The sequence below is a fragment of the Embiotoca jacksoni genome, unplaced genomic scaffold (assembly GCF_022577435.1).
Source record: "Embiotoca jacksoni isolate LCO1_2020_lvr unplaced genomic scaffold, fEmbJac1.0.p SCAF_21, whole genome shotgun sequence".
Classification (NCBI taxonomy): domain Eukaryota; kingdom Metazoa; phylum Chordata; class Actinopteri; family Embiotocidae; genus Embiotoca; species Embiotoca jacksoni.
The window spans coordinates 7,724,207-7,744,350 of record NW_027185352.1 but is presented as its reverse complement, the minus strand read 5'-3'; the positions used below and the strand labels follow the sequence as shown (position 1 = coordinate 7,744,350).

The following is a 20,144-nucleotide window of genomic DNA, read 5'->3' as shown; positions in this document are numbered from 1 at the left end:
TGTTTTCCACTCTTCCATCCAAATCCTTTATTTTGGCCATCAGGGCAGATTTTCAGCTCCATTTCCCCTCAGTGTGAAGTCACTCAGTCTGCTCCAATTACCATCCTAGTTACTGAAATAAATAACCTGGTAGCATTACAGCTGGATTCACACAAGAGGGGAGAGAGAGGCAGAGGCTATTTTTTTTTTTTTACCCTTGTTTAACCCACATCTGATCTTTTCATTAGCGGTGTTCCCACTGCTCACTTGTAGCCAGCCCAGGGTCAGGCCTAGGTGCCAGGATAAGAGTTGGCCACGGGCAAATGTATTCTCTTCTGACATACCTGTTAGCTCCAGGCTGAGTCTTATTATTCACAGCAGGCCTTGGTAGCCCTGGGATAAAATCAGTAGTTGTACAGTGCTTTTGGGTTAAACGAAGCTTACGTTTTCTATCCTAAGCAGAGGATGTACGTTAATCCATGGAAGGTTTCCGAACAACCAGCATGCTTGTTATTTTTACCGTTATGCAAAGAGCAGCTGGATTAAAATGCCTCAAATTTGAACTTGAAAGTCGTTTTTGTGCTGGGAAGTGGGAAAGTTGCAACATCCGAGTGGGAGAAATCACCCGAAGTTTCCCACTCGGAAAGTGGGAGTTTTTTTTTTTTTGAGAGCTCTGAGAAGTAGGTCTGACCTCTCTTCACACGGCCACGTTTGTGGTGAAAGGTAGGAATACACTTGCTCGGTGCAAAACAATAAATCACTTTACGGTTAACTGCGGTCATACTGGTTAGAGCAGGGTGTTGTGACGTTAAACATTAGTAATTACTATACTGACAGACAACGACAAGCGGGAACAGCCCTCCCACACGGCCGGCATTTTGTTGCTGTTAGTTTGCTGGCCGTTTTAAACGTTATCTGCTAAAAACGACATGTAGAAATGTAGTGTACAAATAGAAATGAGTCCATTTCCCGCCTGCGACGGTCTACACGGGTGAGGACGAGGTTGTTTGTCACTTTTCTGTATTTAGACAGAAGAGAAAAAAAAGCAGATTTCCTGTGGGCTGCTATGTTGCCTCTTTGTTGTTGTCATGTGAACGCTCTCAACTGCGACGTCGGAAGTTACCAAATCGGAACTTTCCCACTTCCCAGCTGCCCGAACGCATCATTAGTTTTCACTAAAACTCGTCCTCAAATTGTCCAGTCACACCTTAGCAACTGTAACTAGGCACGGCAGTAGTATTCAAACACTGCGTGAAAGCCTGTCCTGGATCAGAGTTTAGGGTAACGTTAGCAGCTCTGTCCTGCTCCAGCAGCAACTCGTTGTGTGAAAAATATATATATGTATTTTTTTTAATGAGTCAGCTGAAAGCTTAAATAGCCAACTAGCTACAGCTAACAAAATTTGCACAGAACAGTTGTTATCGCCTCCGTTGGTGAAACTAATTTAACTCTGTATGAAATCAGGGACCTACTGTTTCAAGAAATATGCCGAATTATTGCCACAGCTACCAGTGTAAACCGCATCATATTTGATGTGAGAACAGAGGGTGTGTCGCAACAGTAAAGTTGGGGGGCAAACAGCTGAATGAAAGCTGTGTATGTGCAGATGTCGCATATCTTGGCACCCTCTAATAACATCGATACAAGCCACTTACTTCACAGTAATGACAGTAAACGGATATTTATAGTTCCTCTTAAAAATCAACTTATTCTCAATTTATATCGGTTATTCTCCTGGAATATGCTGCAATATCCCTACGTTGAATAATTTCCCAGTTTCTAAAGTTCATATATTAAATATCAGTTGCTGAGAAACCTTTATTTTGATGCACTCTGCAGTGACAATGATGTATTTGATGTACAATGTAAGAATCTCTTTGCTAATTTAAATGCTTTCAAAGTCACATTACAATGTCGTCCACAAACTGCTGTAAATCTGCATCTGTGGCTCCTGGCAGACTAAATAACTCACACACAGTTAAAAACACGCATGTTTGAAGTCAGCCGCTGCTGAATTATTAACAGACTAGTATTTCCGCTGGCCAGACGGAGACAGAGTGAGGAAAGATTGACTCTCCCTAAAATCATTAATAACCGCAAGTCTTACAGTCAAAGTGCTAAACACACTGACCGACAGGATAAAGAGACGAGAGAGGGGGACGAGATTGTGTTCGAGGAAGATGCTGCAAGAAAAGACCGAAGAGACAGACAGACAGACGGATGAGTCGTCATGACCACAGACAGCATTTGCTCCATCTAACACTTAAAGATGAATCTCACTCCAAGAACTGGTCTCCACTATTCAATAAAACCAACTAAAATGCAACCAGTACAATCTTTTGGATCACTTCACACAATTATTCAATAATTTAACTGTTTTCCAAAGATAAAGGCCCATGAACCTACTGATGCTGTAGTTTTCAGTAAATAAAGCAACTTTATCTTTTCAATTTACAGCTTTTTGGAAAGACAGACACCTGAACAGACACAGAGGCATGAAACATAGATGGGTAGGGAGGCATGCGTGCAGGCAGACAATTAATCAGATATAGACAGAGACAAAAGAGAGATTAAGACCAGCTAATGCGGTCGATAAAATGAACACAGGCCGATAGAAAGAGACAGGTTAATCTAAAAATCACACACAGGTAGAAAAGTAGTTAGATACATCAATCTGTTAATATGAAGGAAATAAAATAAATAAAAAAAATCTTAGTGAACTGTCCGGGCTCCTAATGTAAAGAAAAAAAAGAGTGTTAAACTCTGCGAGTCAAGCATCCTCGGCTGAAAGTAAAGCAAAAGTGAAGCGAGAAAACAGAGCCGCTAAAATGAAAGAGTTGCATCATTGACAGGAACAGAGGCTCAAAGACTTTCAGGCTGTACATCAACTCTGGTGCCAAACTGTGCCCTTATTTTACAAACTTCTGGAAGCTGTCCGGCTCATCGTGCTGCAGCAACAGACGATAAAAACTTCTGCTCAAACTGAGATGTGGAAGAAAACCAGCAGAGCCAATTTCTGGACTTTTTTTTTTTTTTTTTTCTCAATCAGAGAACATGCCGAGTGAGCTGCTACAGAGAGGCTTGGTGTGTCGTGTACCAATGCTGCAACTCTTTGACGGTGATTATTAGTGAACATACTCCGATTTTTTTTTTTCCCATGTGGAAAAGACAACCCCTTGAAAAAGGACATTTGCCTTTTTTTTTCAAGTTATTAATAATAATATACACCATTTATAATACATTACTGTCATAATAAACATCTGGTAAATGTGACAATACACGTGAAATGCTGTCAGAAAGTATTTGACTCTTTTACAAAGCCACACTGATGAATTTCCCAAATGTTTTTCATTTAGGATCACAACTTCTGGACCTTTGGCGGTCACTACTTCAAAAATAATAACATTTAAATCCACTTTTGAAGCAGTAATTTTTTAAGTCTAGCAACTTTTCCACATGGGGGCTTGTTATCGTAGTGCTTTCATATCCCGACTTCCGACAAGCAGAGTGAGTTGTGCCGTGCAGTAGTCAGACTGTTAACTGGCTGACGGGGCCACCAGCCACTCACGTGCCCAGGTAGTCCCACATCAGCCCCCCCATTGGCTGCTGAGAGGCAGCCGGGGGAGGGGCCTGCTTTCGCGATTGCTGAGAACGCCACAGATGAGAGGAAGAGGGGTTTCTGGGAGGACATGAGCAAGCGAGCGCACGGGCGCACACACACACACACACACACACACACACACACACACGCGCACGCACACACACACACAGACGTAAATCCACTCACACAGATGGAGAACCACATGAATGTACACATATTAGTGCACACACACATGTGATTAAGGGACGATGGCGACAGAAGAGATGAGGAATAAAGAAGGAAATAATCGGGAAAAAAGGGGAAGAAAGAAGGGAGAGGAAGCTGTGAGTGGAAACTAATGAGTTGGTTTTACCGGGAAGTTTATTACAGACTCAAACGGTAAATAAAGTTGAGTCTGTTCTTAAATCATAAAATGATCATTTCAACAAATAAAGGCAGTCTTTTCACTGGTTTTGGTCGATAAAGGACGGAAAGAGATGCAGGAGAATCTCAAAAAAACGGTTCCTTCTCACCTCGAGTGAGAATTGTTCGATCTACTCACCCCTCCCTCTCTTACCTCTCCAGCTCATTGATCTTTTTCTCCTTGTCGTTCTTTTCGTTCTCCATCTCCCTGAGGATCTCCAGGAGTCGTTCCACCTCCAACTGAGCCTTCCCAGCATCCTCTTTGTGCTGGCTCACTTCCTGCTCCAGGCTGGAGATGCGCTCCGAGAGTTCAGTGTTGGCCTGGGACTCGGCCGCTGCACTCTGAGCCTGGAACGGAGATTAAATATCAAAAAATAAACAGAGAGTTAGCTTTTTAAAATGAGGCGATCAAACTGATAAGATTAAACTAAAAAAGGACGTGCCAGCAACAACGTGTGTGTTGAGGATGGGTTGGATGGATTTGATCAAAATGACAAATGCTTTAGTAAACTGTTTAAGCCTATAATTGGTCTATAAATCATCTTTAGCAAATAAAATGACATTTATCGAAAACTCTTTTTTTCTTTTTTAGATCAGATGAAAGATTTCTATGCTTCTATGTACCAGACGCTGTCCTCAGAGATATTGCATCTAGTGAATCAGTTAGATTGTGTATCATATTTGACACTTGTTTCATGCGGGATGTGGATTATGCACAGTACATTGAAGGCTAATTTGTTTCTATTATGATTAATCAGCTTTGATTTTTAATTTCAACAGATGAAAAATTATATAAAAAATCAATGGAAGAAGGATGAATGTTAAATATAAATACACAGCCTGTTATATCGTTTCTGCTCACACAGTGCAGAGAACAGACAAAAATATATATGAAGAAAAATCAATAATGTATACAACTCATTTCTCTGTGTTTACTTTTTTAGATGAAGGTATAAAACCTCTGCAGCTCCTGAGTTTTTCTCCACAGTTTCCAAAAGAGCTTTGTGTGTGGGGGCCATAAAATGCTAAATCTGCTTATTATTACTAGGAATCAAGAGTGTACAGCCACACTGCTGCTCTTTGAGGCTGTAGTACAGCACTGCTTTGAGCTAAATGCTAATCAGCCTGTTAAAATGTTGACATACTGACGTTTAGAGGTATTTTCTGTCATCACCATCGTAGTTTAGCATGTTTGTTAATTAGCACTAAATACAGAACAGTATCGCTGAGGCTGATGGGAATGTAAAACTTTTGCAGGTATTAGGTCATAAATCTTGCCGTTAATAAGTTGAAGCACATTTTAGCCTGATTCTCCGACGGTGTTTGTGGGTCGGGTTGGTTTCACACGCTCACACTAAATTTATAAACACACTTCATCCTGTTTTGTGTGAAGATTAAACTCAACATGAGAAGGTGAATAAAATAAATGAAACTGAGTTGTAGCGATTTTGCTCTTTCTTCTGCTCACAGGAGATACAGAAAATGAGAAAAAAGGGACGAAATGAAATAAAACAAAGACAAATAAAACAAGTTATAACCAGCGTAGAGGTTAGAACAGCTGTGTGCGTTTCCCAGAAGCAAATGTTGCTCTTGGGACAGATCAACTTCGTGTGTGTGTGTGTGTGTGTGTGTGTGTGTGTGTGTGTGTGTGTGTGTGTGTGTGTGTGTGTGTGTGTGTGTGTGTGTGTGTGTGTGTGTGTGTGTGCGTGCGCACACGCCGTGGCCCCACAATACATAAACCCTATTAGTTTTGGAAGTATTCAAGTTTTTACAGGTCTTTCTGTGGAGAGGAAATGTTTGGGTGTCTGACGATATAAGAAGATCTGGGTGGAGGAGAGAGAAAGACAAATAAGAGAGGTAGAAAGAAACGTCACACACATGTACACGTACACACACACACACACACACACACACACACACACACACACACACACACACACACACACACACACAATGTCACGTGTAAAATTTATTTTTTCCATCCAGAAAGAGACTAAGAAATAAAGCCTAATGAAAGACTAGAGATCCATTGACACATTCATACACATTCCCCCTCTCTGTATTTGACACATGCTCTCTCTCTCTCTCTCTCTCTCTCTCTCTCTCTCACACACACACACACACACACACACACACACACACACACACACACACACACACACACGGACCTATATACACATCGAGGGTGTGGTGGTGCTGCTGTCTTCTCCAGTCTGTAAAAATGACTGTAATGCTGTCAGCAAGCCGTCACACACACACACCATCTTATTGGTTGCTGTGTGGGAGAGAATATTGTGATATCCAGGAAAAACAGTTGAGGGCAAACAAGGAGGAGATGAGAGGTACTTTAGTTTTGACTTGTGTTTCTGCCTGAACTGTGTGCCCTGTAAGTGTTTTCTTCAACACGACAGATTCATATAATGGATAATATTATTTTACTGCATCTTCTTTGTCCATCATGGTCATCATTAAGCCAAAATAAGTCCACCTGGTTGGTCCGAATGTGGCCTCATAAATCCATGAACTCAGCTGACCTTCTTGAGTTGGTTCCCCAGTTTGATGCACTCCTCTCTCTTCTGCTCCAGGCTGATCTCTAGAGTTGTCAGCCTGTTGTCCTTCTTCAGAGTGGAGGAGGCCAGAGAGGAAGCTTTCTCCTTCAGATCCAACACTGATGTCTAAAAGGAACAGAGAAAGTGGAACAGAGACAAAGAGAAAACGAAGAAGTCAACCACGCAGCTTTTTAACGCTTAACACGGAGGTTGATCTGCCCAATAAAGGAGAACAGTGGTTTATAACACTTCAGGTTTTATTTTTCATCATTTCCTAATGATTATATCAACATGGGGTGTTTTTCTTGGGTGGAGCATCCCCCCCCCAGAGTTTCCCCCAGAACTAAATAGGCTCTAAGGCCATTTGCAGTTTTCATAGGAACTCTGAAATGACGTAGCATGAAGTAAATGGAGCGATTTTTAGTACCGAGTCATCACTTCTGCACGGCACAACTTGGAGGATGGAAGATGCCATGACCAGAGTTGAGTGCCTTTTGTGTGTTGTGGGTTTTTTAATTATAATAAGAGTTTGAAATGAGACGTGCGACCATTGAAAGAGCAAGAAAGAGAGCGAAGAATTTGCAACTCTTTCCTCGGCTGTTTTAAACGGCTTCGTTCTTCACTGTAGTTTACCCGGCTTACTGTTTACATGCTCCATTTGCTCAGGTGTTCGAACAATGCACCGAATCCATGTACACTAACGTCACCGCATTTCCTATTGTAACGGGGGAAGTACCCTCCCAGGAAGCTAAAAAAAAAGTACCGCAGAACGTTTCCCCTGTGCAGACACACAATAAAAAGGAAAACGCCTATTGTATTCACAAAATAGTTCCTTTTAACCATTTTACGATAAACAAACAAAACAAAAAGTTTAGCCAACCGGGGAGTTTGTTTAAAACTTGTCCGATGACCTGTCCACTTGTCTTTCTTATCCAATCAGGGCTTTAATTTTTGAAATGTCTCTAAATAGCAAGATCTCCCTTAATGAGTACGAAGCTATTATTAATACAAATGGGAATTCTAATCAATAATATATAATTGAAAGATAAATTTCAGGTTATAATAACCTGGTTTATCCTTTAAGTTGCTCTCCCACAGTTAAAAGCGATTAACTGTCCCTTGTTCATCAAAACGTCACCCATGACCTGCCTCGCTTCTCGCCGTCAGGCTCAATCCCTCCATCCGTGAAGTCTCTCGCTGCCTTTCCTTTCTGGTCTTTTCCTCTTTTGGTAGGGGCAGTGAGACAGAAACCGACGGGACCAGAAGGAGAGACACTCAGACGTGTAATTTTACCCTTGACTGACAATACCAACTCCAGCCTGCGGATCATCCTGTTTGACTGGGCTTTTGGTCACAGAAACCTTGCTGCTTACTCTGATTTATATTTAGGTTCGCATATATACAGCTGTTGTCAGACAAACCCCACATCTGCGTTTAGCAGCGTACAGAGGAATGCTTGTTTTCTCTGAGAGTTTTCCCATGTATTTCTCAAATAATATAATGGGACTGGAATCTGTTTTATGACCCCACAATCGCTAAAATTAGCTGAAGAGTCCGAGTCAGAAGAGGCACAAAGGACTTTTCACGACAACAACACTATAAATACTCCTTTAAAGGAAGAGTTTGACTTTCATAACTTTGCCTAATTACTTTCTCGTTGACGGTTTGATGGGAAGGTTAAGATCACTCTTAATACTGAGAATACAATATCTCAACATGATGCTGGATGACTCTTACAGAAGTGCAGAAAACTTTAAATCTCACTAATTAACACACAGAATCTGGTTATATTTAAACCAGACACACCTGAACTGTGAAAACATCTATTTGTGGTTTTATGTCTGTCTGCCATCTTTTCTCACTTCATATTAAAGTCTACATGATCATTTGATCATTTACACCACAATGCATTTTTGGGAAAGTGCTCATTGTCCCTCTTGGTAATGAAAGTAAGTGGTTACATCAGCACATGTATTGCCTTTCTAATGTTGACTCACTTCTGGTATGTTTGTCTTTAATTAAAGGGTCAATCTGCGGGATGTTTAGTTTAAAATGTTCAAAAATTAAATAAACCTCTCTCACAGTATGTGCAGAAGTAGCAGAGTTGATGCGTTGTCAGAGTTGTTTAAAGTATTGTGTTGCAGAGACGTCGACTAAAGTTAGCATGCTAACCAGCTAGCGCCAGCCCGGCCTGTGTTGCAATACCCCTTTGTAGAAAGTACACTGAGTCCCTGCGGCGTCCGGTCTTCCCACAGTCCAACATCGGAGGAAGAAGACTATGCAGCGAAGGCTCATGAAGGCACCAAATTAATGTAACGTCAGTCGTGTTGTGAACGTCAGGCAGAGGGGGACAAATCCTGGTGGGCTGCCCATTAAAAAAAAAAAATCCTTGTTTTCCGACGCCGTCCGTCTCTTTCCCGTCCTCTCTGTGTGTCTGGGATTCAAAGAGCACATAACAGTGTGCTGCAGGCGGTCCGGCTAACATTGCCAGATTACTGACATTGGTGAAATCTGAGGTGTAAGTCTGTTTAGTTTGATGTTAGATAAATACTGTTGTAATCACTTAAATTTGGTTTATTGTCAAACCCTAGTTCTTCTTTAGTCGATATGCTGCCAGTTTGGTTTTATTGATTTAACATCTGGATTTGTTTTTCTCCACATTTTAGTTCCACAGCAGGACACTTCTTCTATTATTGGAGAGACATTAGTATAAAAAGAATAACCTGTGCTTCCCGAAGGTCACTGTGTTCAACTGTTTCTTCTGCTTAATCTTGGTTTCCTTGAACTGGTTAATTGTCACTTTCCATCTGTGCTGGTGAGCCGCTGCAGGGTGAATATAGAGAGGACACAGCCTGAAAATGCTTTGTCATTATCTGCCTCTCTCTCCCTCCCCCTCCCTGTCCTGTCCTGTCCTGTGCTGTGCTGTGCTGTGATGTCTCGTACGAATCACAAAGCTCACAGCGAGAAGAATTCAGCCGCGTTCCCTTTTTTCCGTTGGTCGTGGGGCCGGCGTTTCATTGTCAAGGAAACATGACCGTTTTATCATTGTTGTCCTTCGGCGCGAGGACCTTGGGAGGATTTTGAGGTCTGTTTGGCAGCAATAGATCAATCGCGGTGCTTTGACGGGAGCACGGAGCAGCAGAGTGTTTTTCTAACTTAAGGCACAAATACGGATGCGTGTTTGCGGCGTGTCTTCTACCTCACGGTCGGCAAGGTCGGCCTGCAGCTGCGACACCTTCTCCCTCATGTCTTTCAGCTCCTTCTTGCTGGTCTCCATCTCATCCCCCTTTTCTCTCTCCTCCTTTTCCCGCTGGTCCTTCAGCCGCTCGATGATTCGCTCCTGGACGTGGAGGAGGAGGAGGAGAAAGAAGAGATTACAAAAGGAGAGCAGACACGCGGAAAGTGGTAGATTCGGTATTTGAGTGGGGACAAAAAGGTAGTCGAGTTAGAGGGAGTGATGGAAAAAGAGAAACAGACAGAGAAGAAAATCACCTCATACACTCCTACACCCGTTCACAGTCACTCAATATCAAGTTTCTATACTAATAACAGTCACATTAAACTTTATGTACATGGCAGCTTTGACAGGATCTAACAGCCAACAGTGATTTTAGACACGTAATACGTTTTGGCACGGGATGTAAAATTCACAACCACTAAAACACAATAGCCGATCTCCATAGCTGAAGAACAACACAGCAGCCAGTTCGAGTAAAAGTACAAAAGTTCACACATACAAAAGGAGCGCAACTCAGAGAGTGAATACTCGCTGTGATGTGTGTGTTCTTAAAATTCCACCTTTGTGAGGACCGCATTGAGTTTTAGCCTTTAAGAGTGATGACACTTTGGGCGGTGCTCAGTTTCACATAATGATGATTTTCTTGCTCAATCGACAGCACCAATTATTTTTCTAGTTAGATAATTCATTTTTGGGTCTATAAAAAGTCCACTGAGCCTGGTTCTGTCTGAGGTTTCCCCATTAAAAGGGAGTTTTTCCTTCCCACTGCTTGAGGTTTCAAGTGGACCTGAAATAACCTGTTTTGTGATTTGGCACTACATAAATAAATTGAATAGAATAGAATTGAATTGAATTGAATTGAATTTCCAAACCTAAAGATTTTTGATTTGATCTTATATAAAAAAGGAATGTATCAATTCCAAAGTCAGAAAAAGTTTTGGAAGTTTTACTTCTAAAAATGACTTAATTAAATCATTGATCAGGAATCAAAGTAGTTTTGTCATTTTCTGATGAACAATTATTCAATTAAAGCATTTTTTTTCATCAATGTTCAGAATTAAGTTAAAAACAAAAGGTACAGTTTTGACGGTTAAAGTAAGGGTTAGTGTTATGGAAATGCATCATGTCAATGAGGGTCCTCCATAATCAAAACTTATCAAGTTATTGTTGGATTTTTTTTTTTTTTTATAAAACATGAACATACTTTAAAAACATACTTGCAAAATGATGACAACAGATTGAAGAGGAGTGAGGGAAGTAAAGCCATAAACTACGAAATGCATCGAACAATAAAGTTAAGCATGACATAAAGCATAACAGAATATAAACAAGAGTTAACGTAAAAATTAAATACAATATATCACTTACAAAGCGTTTCAGACACACAAAAGAAAAACACAAAAAGGAGGTAAAGATGGAAACAGAAAGGAAGAAAGCTAAAATAATAATAAAAAAAAAAAAAGTTATCAAAAGGCACCAAAACAATAAAAATGAAGGGAGAAAAAAGCTTGTGAAAGTAGTTGGGAGGGAAGCGGGAGTCCTGCCAACACTCACACGTCCAGCTGACACCCTGAATATTAGTCACAGGACAATTAATAGCCCTGTTTCCTGTGCCTGTGCAGTTGCAAAGGAGACCGGGTTGGTAACATAATCACGCACGACAGGACAAAAATATATTCTCATCAAACACTTTAAAGGGCCAGTGTAAGTGTCACTGGTTCGATTCCCAGAATCAGGGTCGAGTCCCCTCAAAGAGCAGCCCGCCGGGTCATAAAACAGGCGGTTCGGCGGTGCCTGAGCGTTCAGACCGAAACACAGACCGATGGGCTAAGTTCGAGCCGAGCGGCTGCTTGTTGGGCAGTTCTTGATCTTTTTATGAACACAGGCTGCGAATGATTTAATAATGAAACAGCCACTGTGATTATTGGTTCATTTCCATTTAGCCAGAGTCATTTGGTCAGCGCGTGGGTGGTCGGCGGTTGCGCTCATTGAGCTTTTATTAATGTAACCTCGCTCGAGAGTTGACCTGAGGTTGACCAGCGATGAGTGAGTGTGAGTGTGTGTGTGTGTGTGTGTGTGAGTGTGTGTGTGTGTGTGTGTGTGTGTGTGTGTGTGTGTGTGTGTGTACCTTCTCAGCCAGAGCCTCCTCCAGTGTTCCCAGTGCAGTGTCTGTGTTTGAGGTGTCCGTCTGCAGAGACTTCACTCTGTCTTTCAGACCGCTGAGCTGCTTCTCTTTGTCCCTCAGCTGATCCTGGAGGTTCTCGATCTGCAGGCACAAAAGGAGAGAAATCATTATTAACTGCGTTGATTCTGATGCATAATTCACCTCTCGACCGCCGAGTGATATTTTGTTGGCAGGTCGACGGGCTCTCAGCCCAAATAAAGCACTGGAGCAGGTGCTTCTCAGTGAAGTCCAGACGATGTTGAACTCCTGCAGATGAACACCAAATAAAGCGGCAAATCATAAACTAGGCTGAAAGTTATATTCGTTTTAATAACAACTATAAATAACAGTAAATGTGACAAAAACATATTTGAAGACACAAAACTATAGCCTGTAAAATGAAAACAAGGAATCTCTACAGTAATAAACATACATACTGAAGTGAACATTAATCATGTAGTGGGCGATGTGGGCGAGATTGTACTCCAGACACAGAATTTTTCCAATAAATTCAATGTTCTCATTCCGTTCTTTTTTTTTTTTTACTTTATTCTTACTTTCTGGAAAACTAATCAGGCTGCAGTTAATCTTTGACAAGATAGAAGCAGGATAACGATTTCTGTCACAACGACTGACAAGGTGCTCAGAGAAGGAAAAATAATCTGTAGAGGTCAAAACTCCAGCAACGCTTTTAGTATATCAAACAACTTTAATGTTAGATAGATAAAAAAAAAATAAAAAAAAAATAAAAAAAAATAGATCGATAATTATTTTAATCATCCCAAAAGGGAAATTTAAATGTTCAGTAGCTCACACATTCAAATCTCGATCAAAAGGCAAAGAAATTAGATCAACAACCAATAAAAAGTCAATTGTGGGCCAAAAAAACAAAAACAAAAAAAATCAATAATCATCAATCATCACGGTCGATTTGTAAAACACTCAAACAGGGTGTGTATGAAACAGGGAAAAAAGACAAATAACTAATCGAATTTTTTTGTAATATGTTTTAATGTTGACCCTGATGAAGACCACAAGCTCAAAGTTGTTCTGTATACTACAAGTGTCACTGAGTTCTGAAGGATCTGGGATGAACTGTCTTATAATATTGGACTTCAGTCACAGTAATATATGATTATGTATGAGATTATTCATTTGATATTGAAAACCATAATATTTTATTTAATGTTGTTTTGCTTCATCAAAATGCATCACCACCATTAAACTAAAAATTAAACAAATCTGACGACTATAAAATGATTTCGATGTTTGCCAGTGTTTTTCTAAAAGCATTTGATTAACTTACATTTGCTGCTACGTCTTTTACGGTCTCCTCAATACAGACAATTTCTTGTAAAATGGCTCTGATGTAACTCTGTCTGGACATTTCAGCAGATTAAAACAGATGAGAGGTGTCAGATATAAACTTTCTCTCTGTGCTTGGCTACCTTTAACCCTTACTCCAAATACACACCGTCTCCCGCCACCTCTTCCTCCTCCTCTTATCCCCCTCCCTCCTCCTGCATCCTGTCACTGTGATTTGGTAGCAGATTGGTTTCTGTTAAAACACCAAATCAGCAGAAATAACTGACGGACTCACTCGTTCCCCAATTCCATTAAGTGGTTGTATACGTGCGTGTGTGTGTGTGCGTGTGTGTGTGTGTGTGTGTTCTTGTTCATCTACCAATGTCAGGACCAAGTTTCAGGCCTGTTCAAGGGTTCAGACTCGCCTTTAGAGTTAATGTTAAAATCAGGTTTAGATTAGGATTAAAGGTCGGGCTTTGCCATTTAGTTATGAGGGGCTTTGGGAACACATTAAGTCAATGGGGGTCCTCACAAAGATAGAAGTACAAACACGAGTGTGCCTGTGAGAGAGGAAAAGGAGAGAGAGATCACAGACAAAGATAAGATGTTCTGTCAACTTTGTGGTCTTCATTAAGAAATGGATGGAACAAAAGGTTCAACACTACAATAATAATAAATTCAGGGAGGAAAAAAATTATGGAAAGCTTCTGTAATGTTTTATTATGAGCGAACCTGGGTGGTAAAAATCGCTACATTTCAATCTCCCTCCTTGTTTCTTTATTCTTTCTTTTACCAGAGAGAAAGGAAATCAAGTGATTGACAGCCTTTCACAAAAAAAAAAAAGAAAGTCAGATTGGTATGTAATCTTTGACTCCACTGCAGGTGAGACACACACACTTACAGTACCACAGAGATCCTGAGTCTGTGTGTGTGTGTGTGTTCATACAGTAAAAAGCACCTCATTAATCAACTGTTGACCTGACAGCTTGACTGACACATCCTTCTCCTCCTCCTCCTCCTCCTCCTCCTCCTCCTCTTCCTCTCTCTCACGCACACCCACATGAACACACTTGACATTGAGAGGCTCTTTGATCCTCTCTGCATTTCCTGAAACTGACAACTTGCTGGATGGTTGGCACCCTTACATTCACACACACAAACGAACGAACACACACACACACACACACACACACACACACACACACACACACACACACACACACACACACATTTAGACGCATGGTCATAGCTTCCGTCTTGTCCTCTTTTAGTCCCCAAATGGTGTGTGATAATAAACAACAACACAATAACCAGCTGATGCTTCTCTGCCTTTACGTCATGATGCTCCTCACACAAACATTTAACATAGAAGTGAGGAGGATGACAAGAGATCAGATAAATACCTTTGTCTATCGTGGTAACAAACCTTCTCGACTAACAACAAATGGCAGATAAAAACACCAGGACGAGGTGGAAATTATTCTTACCAGTAAAAAGAATTTTAAAAAAAGCAAAGAAATTAGGAAATCGAGTGCATTTTGAGATCAAGGAGGAAGCAGCAGCATCTCTGTCTCCCTCTCAGACATAGGACTGTATTCTATTTGAAGACGCCAGAGGTCATCATTTATTAAACAAGAGCAACTCATTAGTATGCATCTGATTTTAAACACACTCTGTCTCACTCCTCCCCCTCCCCGTCTTCCTTCATGTCTGTCTTCTTGATTGTCTGTCTCAATTATCGGCACACCGTTCCCAATCCTATATATTTTATTTTTTTCTACGGGAAACAACTGTGGGGACAGGGACAGATGGAGGGACGGACAGGAGAATTCAGCTGGATTTACTGTCATGTTTGCACTTAATTTGTTAGATGTTGGTGACCAGAATCCTTCTTCACCCTCCATCACTCCATTATTGTAGTTCCCCTCCCTTGTGTCTCTCTCCGAAATCTGACAAGTATAACTCTTGTCAGGGTGACAGTGAACTGTGTGTGTGTGTGTCTGTGTGTGTGTGTGTGTGTGTGTGTGTGTGTGTGTGTGTGTGTGTGTGTGTGTGTGTGTGTGTGTGTGTGTGTGTGTGTGTGTGTTTGTGCACCAGACAGCAAATACGAGTGGTCACTCCTGCCTGCCCATCTAACTGACAGCGTTACCATGAAGATACTCACACACAACAGGGCATATTGACAAATATGCAGAAAACACCATTGACTTCCTGACGACCTTTAATTACCCGTCTTCCTGCTCACCTGTCCGTCTTCCTGTGTGTGTGTGTCTGTCTGCGTCAGCTTCTAATCCCACACACTGTCTTACAGCCCCATCTAGTGGTTATAGTAGCACATGATGACATGACAGCAGATTTCTAGCAGCACGAGTAAGAGACACGGCCGGATTAAGGGGAGTAAATCATGTATCTACATGCGTGTATCATTCATTTTCTTTAAATAACTTTCAGTAATAATCACCCAATACATTATGCTTATGTAAATTAAATCCCTTTCAGACTCCGCAGAGATGAATTATCAAAGTCCTTCTCTGAAAAACAATGAATCTATTGAACACAAAGGGGTGAGTTTGATGATTTCAGTGTCAGTGACTCGGTGTCTGTTTGAATTAAGAAACTTTGTGGGGAGCATGAGCAGCTAAACACGGCAAAAAAAAAAACAGTGGCACACTACTAGAATTTTTCCGAACAGGAAATTCACCGAGGATGACATCATAGTGGTGCTCACACAGAGTTTGATCCATAAAAGGTGAAGTACAACAACATTGCACCAACGAGTTACTTCCAAGCATTTAAGCAGAAATCATGAGGACTTCAACTTTAGGTGAATATCTTGAAGTAAACACATCCATCTCTTTATCTGGCTTTTAATTTGGACATTTACCGTCTTGGTTTTTAAGTTTTAATTCTTGTTTTAATCCCCGCTGTAATTGTAATGAATTGTATTTGACTTCTAACACGTTGTTTTATTGTTATCATTTTAAAACCTGTATTTTTTTTAATCTACATATTTAAAATGTTTACACTTATTTTGTTGTGTGCGTGTTGCTCTAATGTGAAGCCCTCAGGGCTGCATCCTCATATGAAGGTTGTTTTTTTGTTGTTGTTTTTTTTAAATCACAGATGTGTTTTGGAGTCTCCTCACCTTCTTCTGCAGTACGTTGACTTTGCGTTCCTTGACGTCCAGCATGTCTTTGAGGTCGGTGATCTCTCCCTGCTGAGTGCTTTTCTCCTCCGTCACCTCTGATATCTGCTGACTCTTTTTTGAGAGAAGAGACTCCTTTTCTTCCAGACGGAGACGCAAGGCATCCACCTGTGGCGCGCACACAAACACACACACACACAAACACGCACGCACACACACATATATAAAAACGTCAGTGGGAAGAAATGTTCACAAACCAAATATCAAATTCTTTTATAGCAAACATGTTACAGTGACAGTGTATCTATACCTCAGTCTGTAGGATAGCGGCTCTCTGCTCCTTGGCGGTGAGCGACTCCTTCAGTACGTCCACGTGTTGTTTACTGTCAGAAAACTGATTGTTCAGCGTTTCCAGTTTGGTTCTGATACCCAACAGCTCGCTGTCCTTACGACTCAGCTCCTGCTTTGCTTGCTCCATCTGAGTAACACACGCGCGCACGCACGCACGCACGCACGCACACACACACACACGCACACACACACACACACACACACACACACACACACACACACAAATAAAGAGAGCGAGGGAAACCCAGTTAGCGTTTGTACTAGAGCGGAGGACTTTCTTATATCATAAATATATATATATATAATATATATATATATATTATATAGATATGTATCAAAAATCCGCTACAAGTTTTACAAAGTAAGTTCTTGTTCTACGCTGTGTGATAAGATTTAAGCCGCTACTTATGACTCTATTGCAGAAGAGCAACTAGAAAAGAGGAAATGTAGAGCAGCGCTGACTGACGATGCTTTTAAGAGACTAATCTTGAATTACAGCGAATTGCTTAATTTTACTTTGCTGCTCTTGCAGCTTTATTCAGTAAGAAAACATTTATTGAGCACGGCGTATTTTTTATTAGCCCTCTCGTTCAGCCAGCGGTACCACTGGACCACTAACTGGTGCTCACTGCCTCGCTCGACGTCCAGCATGTCTGTGTGTCATGGAGTTTTTTCTGCTCCACATATCTGGAACAAACTCCCAGAAAGCTGCAGGTCTGCTGAGACTCTCAGCTGCTTCAAATCAAGATTGAAGACTTTTCTGTTTGCTGCTGCCTTCAATTGAACCAGACTCAAGGATTAATCAATTTCCTGCATTTCTGCATTTTATTACTGTATTTTATTTCTTAAACTGCACTGCAACTTTTATTCTATTTTTTAGCTTGTTTAATGTTTTAATGACTGTTTTTAATGTTTCGATCAATGTTCTTAATTGTTTTTAAATTTGCTTTTCCTTTGCCTGATGTTTTGATGCTTTTAATAGTTTTATGTGAAGCACTTTGAATTGCCTTGTTGTTGAAATGTGCTGTACAAATAAACTTGCCTTGCCTTGCCTTGCTTAAGGGCTCATAATGAGGCTCAAAATGAGTGAAAATCTTCCGCTCAGAACTTCGGGCTCAGGCTCAGTAACACGTGGAGCATGCGGCTGGGAGTTGCAAGGTGACCTTACATAAATCCTCATCTGGACAAACATCTTTCTCTGTTTTGGGGATCGATATGTGGAGGATATCAGCTGACGACTCAGATCCATTTAAACTCAAACTAAGAAGCTTTTGAGGAGGGATCAGCGATGTAGTCATGAATGACCTGGTGCTCTTGTGTTAAGGGTGCATTTTTGTATTTATTTGCCTTGTATCGTTCTGTCTGTATTTTCTGGTTGAATCTTGTGTTTTGAATCTGCAGACGTATTGTTGAGTTTGTGATTTGTACCGTCTCGAGATTTTAAAGGTACATCTGGTGACGGGCATCGCAAATTAGCTTAGGCTATCGATGCTGTGGTGTGTCACATTGGTTTATGCCACACACTTGTCCCTATACAAATAAACACTAAATCAATAAATACCGACAGTTCTTCAAAGAGAACAGTACATGTTTGTCACTGGCCCACCTCGTCTAAATAAAACTTGAAAAATAACACCAAAAAAACCACTAGTATTACTTGTGGGAGTGACCCTCTAAAAGGGTTACTGTGTCAAATGTAATCCAGACACATTGAGGAGTAGAAAAAATAAATAAACAGCCTTGTTTTCCAATTTCTCTCCTGAAAAGCAAACAAGAGTTAAACACACACGGAAGTCAGTGCAGCGCTTCTCAGCTACTGGAGGGTCGGGGTCGATTCTTTAAGGTAAAAACAATCAAATAAATAGAGAAGTACAACTGAAACACTAACATCTCTTGGCGTTAAGTTTTTGTGGCATTGATGTGACTGGGAGTGAATCGTGTCAGTTAATTCAACACAACACACAAAAAGAATAGACCCAAACCAAAGATCTAAAACAAAACAAAGCAAACCTATTAGCAGGCTGATGGAAGCCGCTATCTGAGAGAAACCTCATGCAGGAAGAAAAAGAGGTTAGAAACAGACAAACTGCAGCGCTGCCGGATTCTCCGCTTCACTTATGTAAGTGTTTCATTCAGACCGCTAGAAACAACTGCACACTGTCAAAAGCCACTGATCTCACACAGAAAACAACGACATCCTGAGCTCTTCGGATGACCTCAGTTTGTAGGTGCAACAAAAAGACAGGAAACACCAGCTCCATGTGAATTTGCCTGACTGAAGATGACAGGTTTGTTACCACAGCTTTTTGGAAAAAGTCACACTTGAATCTAAACACAGAGGTTATCATTTCTCAGGTCCTGCTTTGGTTGATAAAGCTGCAGGAGGCTGATGGAGGTATGAAGAATGGACATCATGATACTATATAGTGACAGGTCATGTGGCAAAGTAACAAAATCTATTTCAAGAATAGATATTTTCCAAAATAAACAGTTGTCGGCTGTTGTGTGGACTCTGGACATTTGAGCGTCATAGTTGTTTACTGCCGTCTGAACGCACGTCACACTATTGGGAATCTATGAAGCAGCATCAGCCAGTCAAGAAAGAAAGAAAGAAAAGAAAGAAAGGAAAGGAAAGTAAAAGAAAAGATTAAACAGACATAGAGGTGCGTCTCTTACTGCAGACACCTCCAGCTGGAGCTCATTGGCTCGCTGCCTTAGCTCCTCCTTCTCTGACTGGCTGTGACTGAGCTCTTCCTTCAGCTGCTCGACCTGGCAGGAGAGGAGGGCGTCACCGGGGCTGCTTCACGTTAGGGCGAGCGTGGCTCCTCGCTTACACTCACTCGTGTTTCCTCCTCGCGTCGCTTGTCTCGCTTCCCTGGTGGGAGGAGCCGCGACGCGAGGAAGGGACACAAGCTTGCCAACTGCTAGTGACGCACAGCATCTGAGCTGTCAACTTATACATTAGATTCAGTGACAACATGTGACAGATCGAAATAACAGAAATAAACATTTACAGTTTGATTAAAACGGAAAAAATACAAAAAAAAAAACATGTTCATTTTTATTTCATGAATAAACATGAATAACATTAGGCTGTGTTCCAAATAGCGTACTTCCTTTAGTACGCTCACATATAGTACTCTTACATGTTAGTACACTGACACTTAAATTTGGACAATCAAATCGAACACTGCTGTTCTGCACTTACGGGAAATAACCGTAACATTTGAATGCATCACCTGCCAACATGTCGGCTGTTTTAATTATTTTACCAAGAAATGAACGTATTTTCGTTGCCCTCTGTTTAACACAATAAACACACCGCTGGCTTCTATCCAACAGCAGTATGGTGGTACTTAATACAAAAATGAACACTTTTGTGTGTTCTGCAACAGCTGCAGCTTCCTGAG

General features: G+C 41.1%; 1 protein-coding gene across 8 annotated transcripts in view; it reads right to left on the bottom strand.

Moving 5' to 3' along the window:
* The window catches only part of LOC138202571 (ELKS/Rab6-interacting/CAST family member 1-like), a 130,596-nt gene that overhangs the window by 77,667 nt on the left and 32,785 nt on the right, over positions 1–20,144 (bottom strand). For 4 of the 8 annotated variants that reach the window (XR_011178651.1, XM_069156702.1, XM_069156704.1 and 1 more), the window contains exons 9-15: positions 19,411–19,503; positions 16,694–16,861; positions 16,384–16,551; positions 11,898–12,035; positions 9,731–9,871; positions 6,517–6,657; positions 4,137–4,330 (exon numbers count right to left, since the gene is read on the bottom strand). Coding sequence is in view for 5 of the 8 variants with exons in the window: in XM_069156702.1 (XP_069012803.1) it covers positions 4,137–4,330; positions 6,517–6,657; positions 9,731–9,871; positions 11,898–12,035; positions 16,384–16,551; positions 16,694–16,861; positions 19,411–19,503 (1,043 nt within the window). In the remaining 3 variants the exon portion in view is untranslated. The remainder of the gene's footprint in view (positions 1–4,136; positions 4,331–6,516; positions 6,658–9,730; positions 9,872–11,897; positions 12,036–16,383; positions 16,552–16,693; positions 16,862–19,410; positions 19,504–20,144) is intronic. The other 4 variants (XR_011178652.1, XR_011178653.1, XM_069156705.1 and 1 more) reach the window with 1 other exon arrangement.